This window comes from Babylonia areolata, chromosome 2 (assembly GCF_041734735.1).
Source record: "Babylonia areolata isolate BAREFJ2019XMU chromosome 2, ASM4173473v1, whole genome shotgun sequence".
Classification (NCBI taxonomy): Eukaryota; Metazoa; Mollusca; class Gastropoda; order Neogastropoda; family Buccinidae; genus Babylonia; species Babylonia areolata.
The window spans coordinates 40,762,295-40,786,187 of NC_134877.1; the positions used below are offsets into that span (position 1 = coordinate 40,762,295).

At 37.5% G+C, this 23,893-nt stretch overlaps 1 protein-coding gene across 1 annotated transcript; it reads left to right on the forward strand.

Moving 5' to 3' along the window:
• The first annotated feature begins 6,371 nt into the window (after positions 1-6,371).
• LOC143277437 (uncharacterized) lies at positions 6,372-20,865 on the forward strand. Its single transcript, XM_076582253.1, has 8 exons — positions 6,372-6,604; positions 10,629-11,215; positions 12,284-13,105; positions 14,722-15,191; positions 17,511-17,737; positions 18,851-18,905; positions 20,003-20,129; positions 20,855-20,865. Exons 2-8 carry the CDS (start codon positions 10,678-10,680, stop codon positions 20,863-20,865), a joined length of 2,250 nt encoding a protein of 749 aa, XP_076438368.1. The 5' UTR covers positions 6,372-6,604; positions 10,629-10,677.
• The last annotated feature ends 3,028 nt before the right edge of the window (positions 20,866-23,893 follow it).

Genomic DNA, 23,893 nt, shown 5'->3' on the forward strand with positions numbered 1-23,893 from the left:
ATTCAGGGAGAAAGATCAAATGTTTTTGCATTTGTTACTGATTGCTTGTTCCAGCTGCTTCCAATAGACTGTTGCACGTCCCATTGTAGCAAAAAGAGTGTCTGTTGTTAGGTTTAACTGTGCAACAGAACATTTGTTGTCAAAATTTAGTGTATTATTCTTATCAGACATCAATTTGATTTCCGCAATATTCTGAATCATTATGAAAGTCTTTATCCAGTTTATATTTATTTTTTGTTTTTTTTGTTTTTTTGTTTTTTGTGTGCAAAATTTTCCTTTAAATTATCCTTCACAACAATGTCATACTACAAGCTTGTTCCTTTCTTCACTGAGCGGATGTAATATTCTGGAATAATTTGATTTACAATTGTTATCAAAATTCATATTTGATATTCATTCCAACAGAAGTTGTTTTCCATTAAATGACTGCTGCATAACTTAGAAAATTAGCTGGTATATTGTACTCATTAATAAATGAAATCAGTATAAGTCCGGTAACTTCCATCCTCCTTCCACAAGTCTGCAATGTAGCAAGCATTTTCAGGTATCCATCCATTTTGCCCGAGTAAAAACTCTAAAGTAAATTTATCATTAAAACCAGTGGCACTGCCAACAATTCCACTGCATGATTTGGTTTAATGTTGTTAAAGAACAATTCATTTGCTTGAAATGAGTCTTTCCAAAAGAGTTTGTCTTCATATGCACTTAGCATGGAGTCTTTTCGAAAAGACTTCAGTTTTGTATATCTGGATGTGTTAATGAATGACACTTTTTTTTTATTTATTTTTTTTATTGCTGTTAATGTTTATATCTGGAAAATGTTTGATTCCAAAAATAAACATTCCCCCATGAAGACAACTTTGTGCATGAAGTTATTGAAACTGCACTTTATGGGCACTAAGATCATGGAAAATGTGGCAGGAAGTTGTCAGAAATTTTGATCGTGCACACATTTCATTTGACATATATTTTATTTTGTACATCACTTGTAAACAGTAAATTGTATATTGGCTTCATCAACAGAGTTTAATTCCTGTGGAGAACATTACAGCAGACTGATCCTTGAATATTTATGAATATGATTGATTTTTACTATTGATTTGGGGTAATTCTGGCACATTGATTGAATCGCTTCAGTATTTGCTCTTTAGTTCACAATTTAAAATTAATCATTAGCTTATTTGGCTGAAAAAATAGTTATTTGTAGTTTCTTTCTGTTTTAAATAATTGTGTGTTCTGCAATAAATGAACAAAAAAATCAAAAGCTTGAATTTTGTGTTGCACATGCTTGCATTAATGCAGACTGGTGTGTTAGTGCATGCATTCTTGTGGGTGCGAGTTCAATTTGAAAGAGCTGTTTCGGGCGTGCCCTTGGTTACTTTTTTTTTTTTTTTTTTTTTTTTTTAGCTCACTTATATATGGATGATTGTATATTAATGTACACTCTCAAGCAAGTGAGCATGCAAATTAGGGATAAAAAAAAAGTAGTCCTGAGCAATCTGAATAATTGTTGTGTATCATGTGTAACAAATGTCAGATTTATTCTTTATCCCCTCCCACCTTTTTTGTGTTTGTTTTGCTACACTGGGATTAGTTTCTGACAGGCATCAGCTTCACTCTGCTCTTTCCAAATGAAGATTGTCATCCAATAACTGAATGTAGCTTTCACTATTAACCTTGGCTCTATCAGTGTCAATAAAATGAATGTTTGTTTTTCCTTTCCAGGATACTCCAGCAGAAACCATTATCTCTTTTGAAAATCTAGAAGTCTCATGATAGAGGCGAGATGGCTAAATTTCTAGTTTCCGTTTCCCATAAACGCGATCGTTTTGGCGATTTTTAGCTTTCTCTAACGTAAAGTTTTTCTCGTCTGTGAAAATGATCCTTTTCACATCAGTGGCCGAATAACGGTCATTCAAGTTACGGCAGCGAGTTTTTCTTTTCCCTCTAACATTTTGGTCCCTCCTTGATACCCGTATCCTCTTGGAGGGCTTCAGCTCCATTTCTTTCGCCATTCTTAGCACAGAAGACTTGCTCACTTGTAAATCGCTTGCAATTTCTCTAAGAGATTGTGGATCCCTGGGTTCCCCTTCTGGGGTTGAATCAGTTCCTCAACACGGTCCTTGTTCTCCTCCGAACATGCAGTCTTGGGTCTCCCACTTCCAGTTATACGTGCTACTGACCCAGCAGTGCGTATTTTAGAGATAAGTCTATATACAGTGACATGACTCCACCCCTTGCCTGGAAATTCTTTTACAATCCTTCTTCCACCTCAGCCTTTTTCCTTGAAATAGTTTTCAATTATAGCCTTACCACTTTTATTCAAGGGCATGGTTGAACCTTCCAAACTGAAACTTTGGACAGAACTGATTTTGGATACAGAAGATCAATAGACTTGACACCTAAACAGGCTATTTTTAGACTGACACTGATTGACAGATGCCAACACCTGGCACCTGGCATGAACATGATGAAGGTCACATTACACAGCTCTGTTATTGGATTTTTTTACCTGCTGTTTTGAATTTGACAATACTCTCATAAATTGTGTCCGAACTTTTAGATATTTTGCAGACTTGTCAATGATACCCTAAGGTTACTGTGTGAAAATTGTCAATAAATTCGGTTCTCTATCACTGAGAAAATACTTGTCAAAAAGCAGTTCACTTTTTGGGGGACGCCCGATATGTATCCTTTTATGCATACTACATGAACAGTTTGTGTATGCCTAAAGGTGTTTGTATACATGCGCAGTTGTGTGTGTGTGTGTGTGCGTGCGTGTGTGCGTGCGTGCGTGCATGCATGCTTTTTACTGGGTTTGCGTGCGTGTGTGTGTTCATACATGGACGCATATTTGTGCGTGTCATGTGTGTGTGTGTGTGTGTGTGCGCGCGCGCGCTACCTGCTGGTAGATGTGATAGAGCATTGTCTTTATTTCTTAGTGCCAGATTTTCATTGTAATGTTGTTACACATCCGGTGGACATGCTTGAAGAAAAGGCAAAGACAACATTTCCAGCACAGAGTATTAAAGAAACAAGTGAAAGATTTTGTGCACTTTCGTGCTTCTGAATTTCAAATGTTTGCAGTAACTTGAATGAGGAGAGGGGGAGACAGAGAAAATTAAAGAAAAACACAAAGAAGAATAACACTAATAGGGGTATCTTTTATGCTGTATTGTTAGACTGTTGTTTTCTTTCAAACTTTATACTTCATCACTGATGGATACGGACCATGCAGTAGTTCAGCTGGGTGTCTGTACTTTAGAACTGGTACGATAAGCTATGCTGATTAATAATTAATCATTTGTATTTGTATTTCTTTTTATCACAACAGATTTCTCTGTGTGAACTTCGGGCTGCTCTCCCGGGGAGAGCGCGTCGCTACACTACAGTGCCACCCACTTTTTTGTATTTTTACCTGCCTCCAGTTTTATTTGTTTTTCCTATCGAAGTGGATTTTTCTACAGAATTTTGCCAGGAACAAAAGGGTTGTTGCCGTGGGTTCTTTTACGTGTGCTAAGTGCATGCTGCACATGGGACCTCGGTTTATTGTCTCATCCGAATGACTAGCGTCCAGACCACCACTCAAGGTCTAGTGGAGGGGGAAAAAATATTGGCGGCTGAGCCGTGATTCGAACCAGCGCACTCAGATTCTCTCACTTCCTAGGCGGACGCGTTACCTCTAGGCCATCACTCCACATGAAGTATAAACAAGAATACGATTATATAAAGTGATGCATGTATATTGATTTTGACTTCATGTGGGGAAAAAACCCTGAAAATTATCTAAAAGGATAATCATTTTTAGCATCAATGGAGCATGTTATCCCTGACCGTTTTGAATAAAGCATTAAAAAAAAAAAATCATATCAAATGCTGTTGTTTACCAAGATTTATTATTAACATTTGCTGCCTTGTAAGTCTACAATCTTTCCTGAACCTGAAAATTTTTTTAATGTTTTATGCAGATGCATTATTCTTTTTGTAGTTTCACTCATTTCAGTAACGCTACTATCAGAACTACAGAATCGGACATGCAGAAAATAAGCCTTTTCCCCAGAATTCATGACACTGGCATTCAGCCAATAACATTAACAACCAACTGAAAAAACATCGGAGGTATTCTGTGTACTATATGGATCATATATGAAGAGTTTTGACTATGAGAATGTATTTGTTGCAATTCTACAAGGGTTCCAAGATGTCATTTTGTGAGGTTCGATAAAATCGCCTTTTTTAAAAAATTAAAAAACAATGAGATATTGCTCCAAAACAATGAGATATGAGGCTTCTGCTATGAATTAAAAAATTTGGCTGAATCTACCTACTAAGAGACAAGGCCACAGTGTTGACAATGACAATGAGTTTATTCCCATTTACTCTTTTGAGTTATAGAGAAACAAGGAAACATGACAATAACGGGATGATGGCCACAGAGGAAGAGCGAAGATATTCTTAAACAAAAGAAACAAAAGGGGAGATAATACAAATGGTGAAAAAATAAAATGAAATAAAATAAAAGGCCAAATGTTATCATCAGTCTGATACAATGCAATAAGAATATGGACGTGTTCTGTATTACCTAGGTAAATACCGATTGCGGAGATTTTGAAGTGCAGGGCATTCCATGACAAAATGGTATTCGTCTCCCACTCGATTTGTAATAATAATAATAATGGATACTTATATATATATAGCACACTATCCAGAAATCTGCTCTAGGTGCTTTACAAAAACACATTTGTTAACATAAAACATTACATCTGTGTTACATACACACACCAAAATGTGACTACACATACACACACACACACACACACACACACACACACACTGCATACATACATTTTAACATACATGTGTATCTAGCAGCTACCCTAACACATACGCACACATAGGCAGGCACAAACTTACATAAACACGCACACATAATACACATTCATATACATGCATGTAGTTATGTACACATACATATGTATACACACATTGTCAAGCACAGCTAACGCAAAGGAAGTGGACCTGCCACAATTGAACTTATTGCTGAGGAAAAAGGTGAGTTCTGAGATGAGATTTAAAAGATGTGAGGGAATCAGAATGACGAAGGTTATCAGGGAGCTTGTTCCACGTCTTTGGCGATTGAAAAGAAAACAATCTGTGTCCATAGGTCTTACTTCTGATGTGAGGTATCCTGAGAAGTCGAGTATCAGAGGAAGAACGGAGTTGGCGAGACGGGGTATAGATATGGAGGAGTTCAGAAAGATATTTGAGGCCAGATCCATTGACTGCAGAAAAGGTCAGAGTGGATAGCTTATTGTCTATTCGATCAGAAACAGGCAACCAGTGGAGAGACTGAAGGAGAGGAGAAACATGGTCAAATTTAGAAGCTCTGCATATGAGTCTGGCAGCGTTATTCTGAATTCGTTGGAGTCTAACAGATATTTGGGAAGGCCGGCCAAGAGAGAGTTGCAGTAATCCAATCTTGAGTGAACCAGAGAGCATACAAGTGTCTTGGTTGCATCGGTTGAGAGACAGTGGCGGATAGAGCTGATTCTATGCAGTTCCAAACAGGCAACTTTACAGATATTCGAAATGTGCTGTTGGAAGGAAAGAGACTGGTCTAGGATTACACCAAGACTGTGAACAGAAGGAGAAAGTGAAACAGGTGTGCTGTTGATGAGAACAGAGTCAAGAAAGGAAGGATGTTGATGAAACTTCTTTGGACAGGTTATCATAAATCCAGTCTTATCATCATTTAGTTGCAGTTTGTTGAGAGTCATCCAGTCCTTTAGGCCAGCAATGCACTCCTGTGTTTGAGTCACCAGTGCATCAAATTCAGCTATGGAAGCTGACACAATCTTGCTTCTTGTGGTATGTTCATGTGTCCACCTTTCTTAGTTTGTGATTACTTGTTCTGAGTTTCAACATTGGGATGCAAAAGCACAATGGCAAAAGATAATCTTCAAAATGCTATCTGGCTCCAAAATAAACTGTAGTTATTGGATTTTTTTTTGTAGAGTTACTACAAGTTTCTACCCCCCCCCCCCCCCTCCCACGTTTTATTATTTTTTTTAAATTTTTATTTATTTATAACTATCTCTAAGCCTTTTGGGTCAGATTTGTTTGTCAGTTTCAATTTCAGTTCCAATGCAAGAGAGACAACTTGTGTTAATCCACCGGAATTACCTCCCTTCTTCTATCAGCATTCCCTTCTCAAACTTTATCGTTTTACCAGAACCACCCTTTATGGATAACACATAAAAAATAAATAACACCTTTTTGAGATCCTCCTATAGCGAGTAAAAGCATTGAATAGAGACCAATGTAACAAATGATTTTTTGGGTCTGTGTATTGAAAAAGATGAAAGGTTTTTTTATATATCTTGTATTATATATCTGTATAAAGTTAGTTTAAACAAGTTTCCTGTTCATGGAAAAAAAACCGGAAGTTTAGACTTCGAATCTCCCTGGTCCTGATCACGGCACATTTTTTAGGTCATTAAACTCCAGTCTATCGAATCTGCGAGGCCAAAGCCACGAACAGCTTGACCTTTTTTCCATTTCATCTTTTTCACTGTTCAGACTGAGGCTGTCATCTCTGACTGAGGTGAGTAGAATTATTCATTTTTGTTCTGTGTGCCTGCTTTCAAGGGACATGTAAATGTACTGTGTGGTTAACCCGTGTTTCATGCCACAGAGTCTAGTTTTGAACTGATCTTTGTCATCCAATGCACTGTGTTGTCAACATCTGTACATGTCTTTCGTGCCATACAGTCGGATTCTTTGTTGCCCCTGTGTGGTGAACTTGTGGCAATGATCATGATGTTCTTTGTGAAGGTTGAGAACATGTGTTTCCCTACCACATGGTTTTAGATGGGCCTTTGTTTTTCTTGTAGTTCTGTTTTACATGGTTTGGGACCAAAGACCCACATTTTGAGTTTGATTCATGTTTTCTTTTCATCAGTGGTATTTTTTACTAATGATGTAATAGTAGTAGTAGTAGTGGTGGTGGTGGTGTAGGGACTGGTATTTGACTGCCTAGGCCTCTTGGCCATTTTTTTATGTCCCCTTCAATATCGGTATCCTTTTATTTGTGCGATACATATGTTTTCTTTTACATGTTCTGTAAATCACTCATCAAAGTCAGTAAATTTTTCTTTTAAATTGATGTTCATGTCAAGGAGATTTTTGAACACATTAGTATTTTGTGCAAGTTTATTTTCGATTGGTAGTGCATTCCATATTTGTGTAATTCTATTAGCTAATGAATTTTTCCTTAGGTTAGTATTACAGGGCTCTTTACAAATTTTCATCGTTGAATTTCTTGTACTCTCATAATCTGACATTCTAAAAATATTAATTATTATTCACATTGACTTCATTATAATAGCAATTTAACATTTTGTATGTTTCTGTTAAATCCCCTCTTAGCCTTCTTCCCATTAATGAATGCATATTAAGTATATAACATTATAAGTCTCTGTTGATAGCTCATAGATTTGCATTCTTTTAATATTTTAGTTGCTCTTCTTTGTACCCTTTCTATGGCTATAGATTGTCTCTTGAGGTATGGGTGCCACACAATATTGCCATATTCCACTTGTGATCAAACTAATGTTTTATACAGTTTAAGAAATATATCTATCTAAATAGGTAAATGTTTTCTTAATTATTCCTATCATCTGGTTGGCTTTATTTATTATATTCTGTATATGCATGTCAAAAGATAGTTTATTATCAAAAATTATGCCAAGGTCTTTCTCACTTTGACATTTTTCAATGTCCTGTGTGGTGTCTTCTATTATATGGTAATGTAGTTATCTTGTACTATCTGTTGATAGGCATTCTGCATATATAACATTTGAAACTTTAAAATGGGAAAGGGAAATCCATCTGGGTTTGGAAGAGTTAAACTTAAAGAAGCTGTGATTTCTGTATTTGAAATCTCACCTGCTTTGTGTATTCCGGAGCAATGACAATGGCGTGTCATTGGGTGTAGCCATACACTTTAAATAAATTGGTTTGTGAACTGGAGAAATTCCATAAGTAGTAGTAGTAATAGTATAGGGACTGGCAGTCATCTGTCTCGACCTCTCTGCCTTTTTATGTCCCCATCAAATCTTCATCTTCACTTCTTCCATTTTTTTTTAATTCATTTATTTTCCTCTTTTGTTTGTTGTTGTTGGGTGGTGTACACAAGTACACTTCTGCAAAAAACTTTGTTTTATTTATCATAGTCATTTTTTTTTTCTTTTAAGATGGTGTTGGGGTCAAGGAGATTTTTTAATGTGTTAGTATTTTGTGCAAGTTTAACTTCGGTTGGTAGTGCATTCCATGTTTGTGCAATTCGGTTAGCCAATGAATTTTTTCTAATATTGGTGTTGCAGTGTTTTAAACAAATTTTCTTTACTGCGTTCCTTGTGGTTGTACTATCATAGTCCGACATTCTAAAGATATGTCTTGCATTTACATCATTTATGTTATTTAATATCTTATAAGTTTCAGTCAAATCTCCTCTTACTCTTCTATATTTTAGTGAATGTAGATTTAAATATGTAAGTCTTTGTTGGTAACTCATACTCTTGCATTCTTTTAATAATTTTGTTGCTCTTCTTTGGACCCTTTCTAATGCTATAGATTGTCTCTTGAGGTATGGGTACCACACAATATTACCATACTCTACATGCAACCTAACTAAATAATGCTTTGTATAAATTGAGAAATATATCTTTGTCTAAGCAATTGAAGGCTCTCTTAATTACACCAGTCATTTGATTGGGTTTATTTATAATATTATCAATATGTGTATCAAAGGAAAGTTTATTGTCAAACGTTATTCCAAGGTCTTTCTCACTATGGCATTTCTCAATATTCTGCGTTGTTTTCTATTTTCATATGGTAATTGTTATTTAGATTCTTTTCCCTATGTGCATTACTTTACACTTTGAAACGTTAAAATAAAGGTTTCATTGGTTAGACCGTTCTTGTAGTGTATATAAATTAGTTTGTAATGTGAGATTTTTGCGTGCATCACCATAAATATTAGTGTCATCTGGGAAAATTTTACACATATTTTGTATACAATCAGGAAGGTCGTTTATATATATTGTAAAAAGTACTGGTCCAAGAATACTGCCCTGTGGAATACCACTGATTACGTTTGCGCAAGTTGACTTTTCTTCTCCTATCATAACTAATTGTGTTCTACCTGTAAAGAAGCTTCTTGTCCAGTTCAGTAAGTTACCAATAATACCATGCGACTACGAGGCTAATTTTAATAACAGTCTTTCGTGTGGGACAGAATCAAATGCTTTTTTGAAGTCTAAATAAATTATGTCAATAGATTTACCGCTGTCTGTCATTTTAGTCAGATCTTCAATTACTTCTAATAGTTGCGTTATGCATGATCTATTCTGTCTTAAGCTATGCACAAAGGTTAATTATTTTCATATGTGAAATCATTGCATCTCTAATAAATTAATAAAAGATTCTAAAATCTTACACACTATACATGTCAGGCTCACTAGTCTATAATTACCTGGTTCTTGTTTTGACCCTTTCTTGTAAATAGCTGTTACCTCAGCCATCTTCCAGTCGTTTGGTATGGAAGCACTTTCAAGTGACTTATTATATATGATGCTCAGTGGAATAGCCAACTCTTTGCTCAACTCTTTTAAGAGCCATGAAGGTATTTGGTCTGGTCCTTGTGCTTTATATGGGTCTAAAGCTTTTAATTTATTTTCCACTGCCATAAGGGCGACCCTTAGATCACATACAATGATACATGGATATTTCCTGATCTGGAGCTTTCTCCAAGGTTAAGTAAATTTGTAACAGTCTCTTTTGTAAAAAAAAAAAAAAAAAAACACTTGCAAAGAAATTATTTAAAGTTTCTGCTTTTTCCCTATCTGTTTCTGCTAAACTACCATCTTCTTTTTTCAGTACTCCTATTTTCGTTCTTAGTTTAGTTCTTTCCTGTACATACTTCCAAAACATTCTTGGGCTATATTTACAGTTTTTTTGCTATGTTTTTTTGTGGGTTTTTTTGGTACTCTTTTTCAGCTTTTTTTTTTTTTTTTTTTTTTTTTTAATGAACTTACACTAGTTACAGCACTTATTCCTTTCTTTTACATAACATAAATAGGGGTAACCTGTTTTTGTTAGTAAGAAACGCTTATATAGTTGACAGAAACAGAAAGACTGCACATATCTATTATTATCCGGTTCTGCTGCATGACCTAGATCCAAGTGAGAACGCAGCATACCTGACCAGACCATCTAGTATTGATTATATGGTTCTAACTTTTACTGTTTTTTTGTTAGCGGAAATTCACACATTCAGTCTCTTAATTTCAGGCTTTTTGTCTGTAAATTAATTATATAGTTAACCGTAAGAAAGTACTGAGTTATGGAAAATATATAGCTAAAAAACCATTTTTTTTCAATTTCTCCCCTATCTCTTTCTTTCAGTCTGTCTGCACATATTTCGCTCATTCTGTCTGTGCCTTACTGTGTATGTGAGGATGTGTGTGTTATTGTGTGCGTGTGTGTGTGTGTGCACGCGTGTGTACAAGTTTCCATGTAAATTTGCACATGCCTAATCAGGAACACACAATATTTAATGCTTACAGATCTTACAGCTGTGGGTTCCAGAAAAATTTAGAAGAGTAGATCCAAAAGATGGATCAGTCTTTTGTGAAGACAGGAGTGGTCCAAACCACAACCAGACACAGGAGAAGGTTTGATGATGGTGGACGGTCAGGACAGATGGTGAACTATGCTCCATACACACACCAGGCCTGGCATCAGCAAACTAGTCCACTTGAACTGACCACAACTGTTGGCCGGATTAAAGTGTCTGTGTACAGGACTGACATCACCAAGCTGCCTGTAGATGCCATTGTGAATGCTGCCAACGAGCACCTTGCTCATGGAGGTGGTGTGGCCTATGCCATTGCTCGTGCTGCTGGCTTTTCTCTGGAATCGGATGGAGACGAGTACATAAGAAAGTTTGGTCCGCTGAAAGTGACCCAGGTTGTGGCCACAACAGGCGGTGCCCTGCCTTGCAGGAAGGTTCTCCATGCTGTGGGACCTCGCTGGACTGACTACAAGGACAAAACACAGTGTTACCAACACCTAAGTGATACAGTTTACAACTGTTTTTCACTGGCCTCGATGAATGGGTTCACTTCTCTTGCTGTCTCCTCCATTAGCTCAGGTGAGCCTCAGTTCGTATGGAAAAAGGGTGAATATAATTTTTTTCAAATCAAAGGGCAGAATGACATCAGAATGTTTTATTTTCCAAAAAGGATGATGTAAAAATGTAGTCTTTTTTTTTTTTTTTTTTTTTTCAATTCTGTAACTCACATCCCCTCCAGGGCTCCTGCCCCCCCCCCCCCCCCCCCGCACCCCCCCCCTCCCAAAAAAAAAGAAAAAAGAAAAAAAGAAAGAAAAAGAACAAATGACACAAAACAACAACAACAAAAAACAACATAGGGAGAGTGAGAGAGATTGATTGATTGCACAAGGTTTTTAATGGATTTTTTTCTTTGACATTAAGCCCTTTTTCTGAAGAGTTGACATGCACTTCAAATGACCTGCGGGTGCTGGTGCTGTGTTAATTTGCACTGTACATCCAAATACCTTTTTTTTTCTTCTTTTGTTTTTTGTTTTTTGCTCTGCATTGCAGAAAAGTTGACACATAGGCAAGAATTCACTCCCTCGATATATCTGGGTGTGTGATGGTGGTGAAGGGTGTGTGGGTGTGTGACAGTGAAAGGGGTGAGGGTGTATTGTGACCAGTTTTCTGTGTGTGTAGTGAATGAATTGATGGGAACATGATTTGATCAATGTGTGTGTGTGTCTGTGTCAGTTGCATTGCACAGATATTTCTGAGAGTGTTAATGGTATAAAAAGGGCCTGTTCACTAAAGAATAAAGTACTGTTATGAACACTTACTACTTTTTTATGGGTATTTAGGAATGGTGATCTATTATTTATATTCATTTAGGAATATGCTATTGAACCAAGAATTCTTACATTTTTTTTTTCAGTATACACCATAGAAAAAGGTGTAAGATTTATATTTTCACACACACACACACAACCACACACACACACACACACACACACACACACACATCTATCTATCTGTCTGTCTATATATATATATATATATATATATATATATATATACAGAGAGAGAGAGAGAGAGATGTATAAGAAATATGAAATACCAAGTCCTGTAATGAAACGCTGTGATGATTTTCTCAATATCTGATTGCAGCAATATTTGGTGTTCCTCAGCAGACCTGCTCAGAATGTTACCTGGCTGCAGTGCAGAGGTTTGATGTAGAATGGGGACACAGGACCAGCCTCCAGCACATCTACTTTGTTGATGTCAACGACACCATGGTCTTTGTTATACAAAACACTTTCTGGAACTTCTGGAACACTCCAGTCACAGTCCAGCATGGGGGGTCACAGTTTGCATCTGCATTGCGAGACAGTGCTCCCGTCAGTGAGTCAAGAGGGTGGAAACGTCGTTGGCCAGAGCCCACAAGTGTAGGGCCAACAGGGCCACAGCCGACAGGGCCACAGCCCACAAGGCCACAACCCACAAGGCCAGAGCCCACAAGTCCTGATGTCCAGCCTTCCCAACTGAGCTCACATCAAGCTGGAGGTGACCAGATACTGGAAAATCATTGGAGCAGACACCATCCTGGAGACAGTACTGCAGTTGTTGACTGTCACGGCATCCGTGTTCTGTTCCAGTGTAAAGATGACATCAGTGTCAGCACAGATGCCATTGTTCTTTGGCAGTTTGAGGGTCACAGTTTTGAAGATACATTGTCAAGGAAATTTATGTCTGTGAACAGTAAATTTTCCAGTGAGTTTGTTCCTAATTATGGAATGAAAGTACATCACAGAGGGGACATTGATATCACAGAGTCAGACAGCAGAATGGTGCTGTTGCCTGTGGTTGGCCTGTACCACAGAGACAGTCAACAGGAAATCCATGCAGCTGCACAGAAAGTCCTCATCGAAGTGAACCAGGCCAGAAGGAGAACTGTTGCCTTCCCAGGATATCCATATAGAAGACATCATAGTAAGACACTTTTAGTAACATTCTTTTTTTTTAGCTTTTTGTTTGTTTGTTTGCTGTCTTGCATCTTTTATTTCACAAACACTGAAGAATATCAACATTATTTGTCTTTTGTTTTTAACGTGAGATTGCATTTAGAAACGCACTTTACAATAGTTGTAACACTTTATACTGATGATAGTTTATTTTCCTTTATCAGGAAATGTGTTCTTGTCACTTCTGTGTGAGTGTGAATTATTTATTTGACATCATGCTCTGATGGTGTCAAACTGGTTTGGCATGTTGGCCATTTTTTGTGTGACTGATGTAGTATTAAGACACCCCCAGGCCTATTTATAGCTCAGCCAATCAGTGCAATTTATTCCCATGTAGCATAACACTTCCACTGTTTCACATTATGTGGTCAGCAGTGGACCGAACGTCATGTAGATTTATGCTCTGTCTTTCTTGAAGTCTTTTGTTTATGTACTTGGCACTTCATTTTGTTTTGTCTGTGGCTCTTTTTCCCTTTTCCACTCTTGGTTTCTTCTATCCATTGTTTTTCACAATTTATATATTTCTTCTGTTCTTGTCTCAACTTGAGACTCAAGTTGCTTGTTGAAGCCACATTGGTTTTGTGTTTCATCACATGCCATGTCTTGCTCTGCCATTGGCAAACAGCAGACTTGAGGGGTGTAATGTCAGTGTGTTCTTGACCAGCCTTCCACTTGGGGACCCCCTTTATGTTTGTGGGTTTGAATTATTCTCTGTACCTGTTGGTGATAATAATGATCCCATGGATTGTCAAGGATGGCACAGATGTTTCTATTTGGACAATTGTTCCACACTGCAAGACTGGCTAGGGTAAAAGGGTCACTGACAGTTGTCACCTATCCCAGCTTCAGATGCAGGGGTCAGTCAGTACAGACAGTCATCCAACCATTCTAACTCCCAATGTGTCTCGAAACCATTGGAGGCCCAGGTGGGTTTGGTTTCTCCCTGGAACCCAGCAGGGGACATATTTGTTGTGTTGTTGCTCGGACAGCTAAGATCAGATACATCTTGCGTGCTACGAAAAACAGATTTAATAAAAAGTGAAATAAACAAACAGAAACCGGACTGTGATCTGCTGTGGCCCTGACCATTGTTGTTCATCTGGTGCCCTCTATTTTCTCTTAGCATCAAGAAAGATAATTCTAATGTTAATAACTTTCACCTCAACAATATCATCCATGTCCTCTGTTGCTGTGATCCTGTTCCGTGCCCCAATCACAGGATAGGTGACAGCACCTTCACATTAAATGAAGTGGTGCGGTCCTCCCACTACAATCACACCTCCCCAGAATCCATCTAGATCTGTGTGATTGTGCCCATCACTGAACAGGGGTTACCATGGGCTGTGTATGATCCATCCTGGCCCTACATTCTGCTCCCCCTCCTACATCTCTCCATCATGTTAAATTGTTTCAGAATCCTCATTTGCAAGTTTTACTTGCAAAGATAGGGGAACTGTGCCATGAAATATTGTGAAAATGATTGATGTAACATTCATACACACGTTAGCAGAATGTGAACAAGTTGGAAAGTAATTGCTCTTTTTGTTATATATTAAAATTGATATGAATTCTTATATTTTGCAGATTCAGATCAGGCGCTAGAAGCATTTGCTGTGGCTTTGTACCAGGCAGTGAAAAACGTCAGCACCATGCCAGTTGTAGAAATAACAGAAATTTACATTGTCCACCCTGAAGAAAAGAGCATACAAACATTGAAAGAATGCTTCGAAAGGGCTGTTGACAACACTGACAAAGCCAAACCAGACAGGAGGCAGAATTCAAGGCACAGCACCACACCTGTCTGCTCAGTGTGCCGGAACGAGAAGCAGTGCAAGACCCTGGATACATGTGGACACTATCTCTGTGATGACTGTTCTAAACAATTGATGGAGCCAAAGTGTCCTGATTGTGGGGCAGCATGGGGTGAAATACATGGTGACCAGCCAAAGGGAACAATGAAAGTCAAGTATGACAAAACACAGCAGCTACCAGGGTTTCCTCCAGGGACATTTGTCATTTTATACAAATTCCCAGGTGGGAAACACAGTCAGCAAGTAAGTTGCACTTTATGATTTCATTGTTTTTAAGTTTTGAGTGTCACATTTTACGACAAAGCTTGGGTGTAGCTTTGGTTATCTGTCCATCAGCTGTGATTTATGTGAGTATAAATTTGACTAGGATATATTGTCATAAAATCTCACACATTTATGTAGCACTGTTACATTTGCATGTCTAAACATCAACTAAATACTTTAAAAACAAATTAAAAATTCCAATGACGTTTTTTTCTTCTTTTTAATTACAGGTTGTTGTTTTCTTTATACTTTTATACAGAGTATTGTGATGATATCATTTTGAAATCTTCATGAAAAGTTTTGTTATGTTGAGAGTCTTGAGTTAATTGGAAGGGGGAACTGTAGATTTGGAACTAAACTCACCTCAGTGAAGTGTTAACACCATCTTTTTAACCTTCTGTTTCACAAGGAACTGTTCTCAAACCTGTGTTCAGTTTTATCATTATAAAACCAGTTGGGAACTTTAAATAACAAAACGGTTTTGAGCAAATGGATAATGACGTGTTGGAATATGGATTGTTCCAGGTTTGGGTTATTCTCTGTACATGTTCATTGATTTACATGTATCACTTTATTTTCTGATCACAACGTTAAGAAATTCTCCTTTGGGTTTGTAATTGGAGAAAAAAGTTGAAACCTATTAAACAAAACACACAATCATTCTATCGTAACAGTGGATCACATTAAAATTTTACACCAATATGAAAAATCATTCACATGATATATGGCAGGGAAGGGGTTGGGGAGAAGATGCAGGAGGGGAGGAAGGATGTCTCACAAACACCAGCAAGTTATTCTTGTTACAACAGTGTGACATGTACTGTAAAACACCAAATCTGATGTGCAAATATACATTTGTTAAAAAAAAGTCTTATTTTAATTTAAGACAACTGTATGATGGAAAATGTTTACACTCACACTTACACTCACTCACATACGCTCAATCCAGCAATACAGGTTTGAAAACAAATAAGCCACAGTCAGACAGTGTTCAAGCTTCATCTTAAACACACACACCCCTTGCCCCCCCCCCCCCCCCCCCCCCCCCCCCCCCCCCCCCCAAAAAAAAAAATCTGTGATTAAATCATCCATCTTGATCAACAGCAAAAGTCACAGAAAACAATGTCTCAGAATCACTGGATGCCAGAACAAATCTGTTTATCAGGTGTTTAACATCCTTTGCACACAAAACAATTGCAGCATCGCCGGCGAACATTTTTCTGAGTATGTGGCTAACTTACTTGTGTGGTAGCTTTGTGGTAACACGGACATGCAAGAAGCCAGAGAATCTGAGGGCATGGGATTAATTCCATGTTCAGCAGTATTTCCTCCCCATCCACTAGACTTTAAGTGGTCATCTGGACACTAGTCATTCAGATGAGACAAATGATAAACCGAGGTCCTGTGTGTAGTTTGCACTTAGTGCATGGAAAAGAACCCATACCAACAAAAGGGTTGTCCCTGGCAAAATTCTGTAGAAAAATCCAGTGTGATAGGAAAACAAATACACTTACAGGTTGAAAAAAAAGAAAGGAAGAAAGTGGCCGTGCACTGTAGTGATGAGCTGTCTTGAATTTCACACAAAAAAATCTGTTGTGACAAAGATTGATGTAATATGATAATATATGATATGATATGATGTAATATAATGTATTATATATTATAATATGATACAATATAGTATGATATAATGTTCTAATTCTATTTTTTTTAAAAAGAAGAAAAAAAAGAGAAGGAACAGGTGGTAGGAATTGCCATTCAAGCATCTTTTTTGTAGGGTTTACCTCCACTGGGTTGGAGGGGGGATATGGGGGTGAGAAGATTTAACAAGGAAAAGGTTTGGAGAGAAGAACAGGCAGGAAGAAGGTTGTGGATTATGTGTGAACCAGCCCAGACTTCATACTTATTATGCATACAAGGAACATAAATTACCAAACAGTAAAATAAAATTGGAGGGGTGGGGGGGGGGGGGTGCGGGGGAATAACACACACACACACACACACACACACACACACACACACAAAAAAAAAAGAAAGAAAGAAAAGAAGAAAAGATCAAGTTAACTTGTCCACTTAAATTGCATTTTCTTGTTAACTGTTGATCATTTGCTCAGCATTCACAGATCACTACTACTTCTGGGTTTTTTCCCTGTCAACTTTTTCCTGAATCACATCTCTCAGTTATGCTTGTTTGCCTGCTTTTGCTTGCACAAGCTGATATTGGCAGTGAGTTACAGTATTTGACAAAATGAAGAACTGGAATTGCTGCAAAGTAAACAGACTTGTTCCAAATTTCAGGCTAGGCAGTATGCAGGAGAAAGATACCGTGGAAAAGAACAAACTGCCTATCTTCCTGATGTACCTGAGGGCCGAAAAGTTCTGATGCTCCTGAAGATAGCATTTGATCGACGCCTGCTTTTCCGACTGGTTGAGATCCAGGGATCCTGTCACTCTCATGGAAGACCAAAATATCGTATAACCTTGAATGGCATTGAACACAAGACAGCCAAAAAGCAAGCTGGCAGGTATGTAGCATTTTGATTGGATGGCAGGATGGTTTTGCAGGTTCTTCCACAGTTGTTATGGAGATCATTGTTTTCATATTCCGTAGGCTATTGTTGCTGTTGCCCTATAGTCAGCCAGTTTAATTATGGTTTTGTGCATCAGAAGAGACCTTTAAACCCTTATTTTTTATTTTTGTATCTTATGTCTCTTGGATGGATGTGATATTTGTTTTTATGTTCACAATAGTTTGTGAAATCTCTTGCCTAGGACTGATTGGTTAGTTTACCTGTAGTCTGGTCACACAAGTTGGTCACTTGGTGATTTCACACTCAAGATTAAATGAACATAAAATATATGAATTTATGTTCGTCAGAACAGTTTTAACAGATGAGGGAAATTTAGATTTTGAAATAAGGGGGAAGGGGAAAAAAAAGGAAAACAAACAAAAAAGAAACAACAACAACAACAACAACAAAAAAAAAAAAACATGAGGGAATGGGGGGTGAGAAGATGAAACATACATGTATACAGTGGTTGAAACAAAGAAAGTTGTGTGGTGTTTACAGAAAATTTCCATACAGACTGTGTAACATGTAAATGGTTAGTTTCAGAAGGGACAATTTTAACAGTGAAACAATCTCCAGAAAAGAGAAATAGTTTCAACTGTTTAATGTTCCTTAAATAAATTTTTTGCTTTTTTACCAACACTTAATCAATGAGAAATCAAGCAAAAGCTGAAGCATTACACTTTTAACATTCTTGCTTAAAATGCATACATTCAACAGATTAAGATACCCATGGACAGGACTTAAAAAGGTTAAATGAGTTCCTTTTCCATGATATCACACATTTCTGAGGATAGCAGGAAGCAAGGGTTCCATCAGTGTTAGTTGCTCCACATTTCACAAGGCGATCAGCATGTTAGTTATAAAGAAATCCACAATGTGAATGTATCCAGCAAAAGTCGGACCATTCCTTTCATCTGAATACAATGAATTTACCTTATTTCAGAAATGATATTTCCCTTTATCTGATTCTGACTTGATATGAAGGGTTGCAAAACAGATTTAGAATATACACAAAGCAAAATGTGGAGAAAAAAAAAATAAAGGGTTAATTGTACTGCGTTACAGATACAGCTTCCCAGACGATGGCTACTTGAATCGTGTGCAGCAACAGTTGGCAGCAGTGGGTGTGTTTGCAAGTGACCTCACTGAGCAGCAGATAACAGGGTTTGAATTTAACAGTTTTTTTGGAATGTCAGTCGAGCACTCTGGACAAAACATTTGAGTGCCCAATTGTGGTTTTGGGTGCCAGCATAATAAAATGAAGTGCATCACATTGTCATTGAAATTAGCAGTTTTTGTTTGCTATTTACATGTAGAGTTAGGATTCATTCCTGACTTGTGTCAGTAGAAGGGACCCCAGGGTCTGTGGCTTGTAATCCAACATTGGAGGCTGAAGCGTGTTCTTCATGAATTACTTGATATGCTGATGTCAAAGATTTTAACACTTTACAATCTGATTGTAGTCTTCCCACTGAGGTTATTAATATACATGTTTGCTTTCTTGATTGAAGTTCTTTATTATGAACTGCAGTTGGTGTGTGTGTGGCAGTGTGTCTGTGTCTTATCTGTGTCTTGTTTTGAGTGCTTAGATTTTAGACTTGTACAGTTGTTTTAAAACATACTTTAACAACCCAGAGGTGTCTTTTGTCATTGGCTGTCTTGTGAAAAATCCTGATTTGATTTGACCATTGAGAATGGCATGACTGGTTATCATTGCAGTGTGAATAAGTTACATGTGTGATTTCCATGAAGTACTATTGATGAACCTTTGGTTGTGTTAAAAGAAATGGTCTTTATGGTGTTGCTGTGTCATCAAACTTCATATTGGCTCGCATGGTATTGTTAAAAAATAATGTATCACTGGGTCTAGTATTTCTTGTTTGTCTGTGTGATGCTTTAACTGTGTTGTAATCAGTTGACTAAACCCCAAATGATTGATTGATACTCTATGGTGACTTGAGACATACTTGCTTAAGTAGTTTGATCAGAATCCAAAGGATAATTTGCTTGATATTTATGGTAACTCGAGACATACACATGTGAATGTTAACTTGACAGAAACCCAAATAACTCACATGACACACATCTTGAGACGCAAGCCAGCCACAATGTTTTCAAACATTAATTTTTGTTTTGTGGAATTTCATTTCTTCTGGGTTTGTCAGTTCATGGACAGTGTACTATATAATGTCATGTGTGAAGCAACATCATTGACAGCCGTTTGACCTGCAGACTTCACTGCAGCAGGGGAACTCCCTGAGAACACATCATTACAGATCCATGCTTTGTGTATGTCTTGTTGAACTGACAGTGCACATGCTGAGGAATTATGCTGAGACACCAAGTGTGATGTGTGTGGCTTTTTTGTTGTTGCTGTTGTTGTTGTTTTTAGATACTGTTAGAGGAAATCTTTGTGGACATCTTTGTGGACATTTTGTGTGCGTGTGTGTTAAAAAAAAAAGTTAAAAAATTTTAGAGGATGCATTGCCATTTTATATTTCTTATTGTGTTGATGATATATTTGAATGTTAGTGAAAGACTGTGATGTATGTGCCAGTAAGAAAAAGGATGCATGGTGAGATAATCCTTGTGGCATTGCAAACAGTTGAAATTGTACGTGCTGTGTGTGCACAAATTAGAATTGTGGTGAAAAAGAGTTGTGTAACATGTACAGTGTGTAACATATAAAGAGTGACAATGTAACATTGCAAGTCTCTGATGTAGAATTTGTACTGCAGTGAAGTGGACATTACTTTCACAGTACAAAGATGATTATGAGAGCATATTTCCATATCAAATAAGGAAGAAAAGTAAATGCAAGACAGATGAATGACATCACAGCTAACTGTCCCAAAGGTTTTTGTTTTTTGTCAATGTAATGAAAACATTTTCAGTTTCTGAAACCATTCTGTAAGCAGTCCGTATTTGTATGATCTGTTAATGCATTTACCTTGTATGTTTAAAAATATAAATGAAAAATGATCTATTGGCTTTTTTCATTGAAGGTTTTTTTTCCCCATTTATTTGTACCAATAATGTGTTTGATGTGCCTTAAAGTATGTTTTTCAGATGTGTTCTGAGCATCCATAAGTAGTTCTTCTGTAAATGGTGTGTTTGCTTGCCTTCATATGATGTGGTTGAGTGAAGTCATAATGTGTACTTTTATTGATTCAGTTTTTTTTTTTGTTTTCATCTTTGTTGCAATTTTTCACTGTATATTATATCCTCCAGTCGAACATGATTTACTCCATAAAAGATCATCAGTTGACTTTGACGGTGGGGTTCATGTATGCAGTGTATGCATATTTCAGTTAAATGTCCTATTGGTTTTTGTTTTCTGTGAATGTAATGAAAACATTTTCAGTTTCTGAAACCATTCTGTAAGCAGTTCATATTTGTATGATCTGTTAATGCATTGACCATGTACGTTTAAAAATGTGAATGAAAGATGATCTATTGGCTTTTTTTATTGAAGATTTTTTCCATTTATTTGTACCAATAATGTGTTTGATGTGCCTAAAAGTATTCTTTTCAGATGTGTTCAAAGCACTCATAAGTAGTTCTTCTTCAGTGCATAATGTGTTTGCTTCCATATGATGTGGCTGAATAAAATTGTAATGTGTACTTTTGTTGATTAGATTTATTTTGTAATGTGGACAGGGGTATATGTGTTTATATCACTGTGAAGGTTTTGAGTGTTGTGCACTTTGTCAGAATGCACATCAGGAAATACATATATCATATATCTTACAGAGCTGTTTTCTTTAACACGGATCATTCATCACTCTGCTTTTTACAGATTTGAACACACTTTAATTATGGTGGTGTTGCAGGAATAAGAAACATTTTCTGTACCTATTTCCTAAAAAAAAAAGGATTAAAAATCCAGTCTGGAGTAGTAGATGTTTTATGTTTGAGCAACCATTTTTACCTGATACCAGTAAAGATGTTGGTGTTTTAATTGAAAGAAGTCATTAGTTGGTTTAGAAATATTGTGTGTACTCATTAGCAATATATCTGTGAACTATTAGTGCTCAGTATTATGGGTGGGATTGCTGTCAGTTGCTTGCTGTGTTACACATATTTTCTGCATATTGAAGAAGGGTAGTTTGTCATTGAATGGTTTCTTGTTGAATTTTCAGCTTGCAGTTTTACTTTGTAGGAAATACATCTCAGTTGCTTTAAGAGTCCCCTCTACACCCTCCCCCCCACCCTCTCTACATCCCTTTCCCCTTCTTCTTCTTCTTCTGCGTTTGTGGGCTGCAACTCCCACGTTCACTTGTATGCACACGAATGGGCTCTTACGTGTATGACCGTTTTTACCCTGCCATGTAGGCAGCCATACTCCGTTTTCGGGGGTGTGCATGCTGGGTATGTTCTTGTTTCCATAACCCACCGAACACTGACATGGATTATAGGATCTTTAACGTGCGTATTTGATCTTCTGCTTGCATATACACATAAAGGGGGTTCAGGCACTAGCAGGTCTGCACATATGTTGACCTGGGAGATCATAAAAATCTCCACCCTTCACCCGCCAGGCGCCGTCACCGTGATTCGAACCTGGGACCCTCAGATTGACAGTCCAACGTTTTAACCACTCGGCTATTGCGCCCGTCCCTTTCCCCTTCAAGTCTTTGAATTCTGTTTCTGAAAAGCTGGTCTGTATGAAAATTTTACCCAAGGTTGTTTACATGTGGTTGTGGTACACTGCTTTTATTGTCCATGTTTTTGTTGTTTGTTAATTAACTTACCCTGATGGTTTTGAAAGACTGTTGAAGTTTTGCTTGAAACTCCCTTGAGGAGGACCAATTGCCCAATGTCTCAGCCTTACTCAGTGGTTTTAGTGTGACATGAGAACAGCGGCATGTAACACACTTTGGCGTTTAATGTGTGCATGGTGGCCTGCTAGTCTTTCTACTGACAATGCTACATTGACTTTTGACGTTTAATGTGTGCATGGTGGCCTGGTAGTCTTTCTACTGACAATGTTACATTGACTTTTGACGTTTAATGTGTGCATGGTGGCCTGCTAGTCTTTCTACTGACAATGTTACATTGACTTTTGACGTTTAATGTGTGCATGGTGGCCTGCTAGTCTTTCTACTGACAATGTTACATTGACTTTTGACGTTTAATGTGTGCATGGTGGCCTGCTAGTCTTTCTACTGACAATGTTACATTGACTTTTGACGTTTAATGTGTGCATGGTGGCCTGGTAGTCTTTCTACTGACAATGTTACATTGACTTTTGACGTTTAATGTGTGCATGGTGGCCTGCTAGTCTTTCTACTGACAATGTTACATTGACTTTTGACGTTTAATGTGTGCATGGTGGCCTGGTAGTCTTTCTACTGACAATGTTACATTGACTTTTGACGTTTAATGTGTGCATGGTGGCCTGCTAGTCTTTCTACTGACAGTGTTACATTGACTTTTGACGTTTAATGTGTGCATGGTGGCCTGGTAGTCTTTCTACTGATAATGTGACATTGACTTTCGACGTTTAATGTGTGCATGGTGGCCTGGTAGTCTTTCTACTGATCATGTGACATTGACTTTTGACGTTTAATGTGTGCATGGTGGCCTGCTAGTCTTTCTACTGATCATGTGACATTGACTTTTGTGACTTTTGACTCTGTGTCTGTGTCTCCCCCTTCGTCTCTTCTTTCCTACTGCCCCTCTCTCTCCTTCTCTCTCTCTCCCCCTGTTTGGCAGGGTATTCAATTTCCTCATTCTTTCTGTTTTTCAGTCTCTGTTTGAGAAACTTTCTGGTACTCTCTGTGCATACTAGTGGTTCAGTATCAAAGTCGCATGTAAAACTCAAATAAATAAATGAATAATTGAATTCATTAATATTATATAAATAGATGGATAAATATAAATAATAATAGTAAATTAACAAATACAAATCACAGAGTTAGGTGTCAAATTGTAACTAGGTGCTCCGATGTGTGTGTGTGTGTGTGTGTGTGTGTGTGTGTGTGTGCAAGGAAGCAACCAGCCAACCAGATTACAGATAGCCTAACCAGTCAAGAAGTAGCTGAACAGCCCATCAAATCTACCCAAATGACTAATCAATGCTGGCAAAGAAGCAAACTAATCAAC

What these genes read in the sequence shown, in the direction of transcription:
- LOC143277437 (XM_076582253.1), top strand. Translation starts at nt 10,678, where the DNA reads ATGGATCAGTCTTTTGTGAAGACAGGAGTGGTCCAAACCACAACCAGA. An exon ending in TCCATATAGAAGACATCATA is followed by an intron (nt 13,106 to 14,721) that starts GTAAGACACTTT and finishes TATATTTTGCAG; the next exon opens with ATTCAGATCAGGCGCTAGAA. An exon ending in TGCAGCAACAGTTGGCAGCA is followed by an intron (nt 18,906 to 20,002) that starts GTGGGTGTGTTT and finishes CATCATTGACAG; the next exon opens with CCGTTTGACCTGCAGACTTC.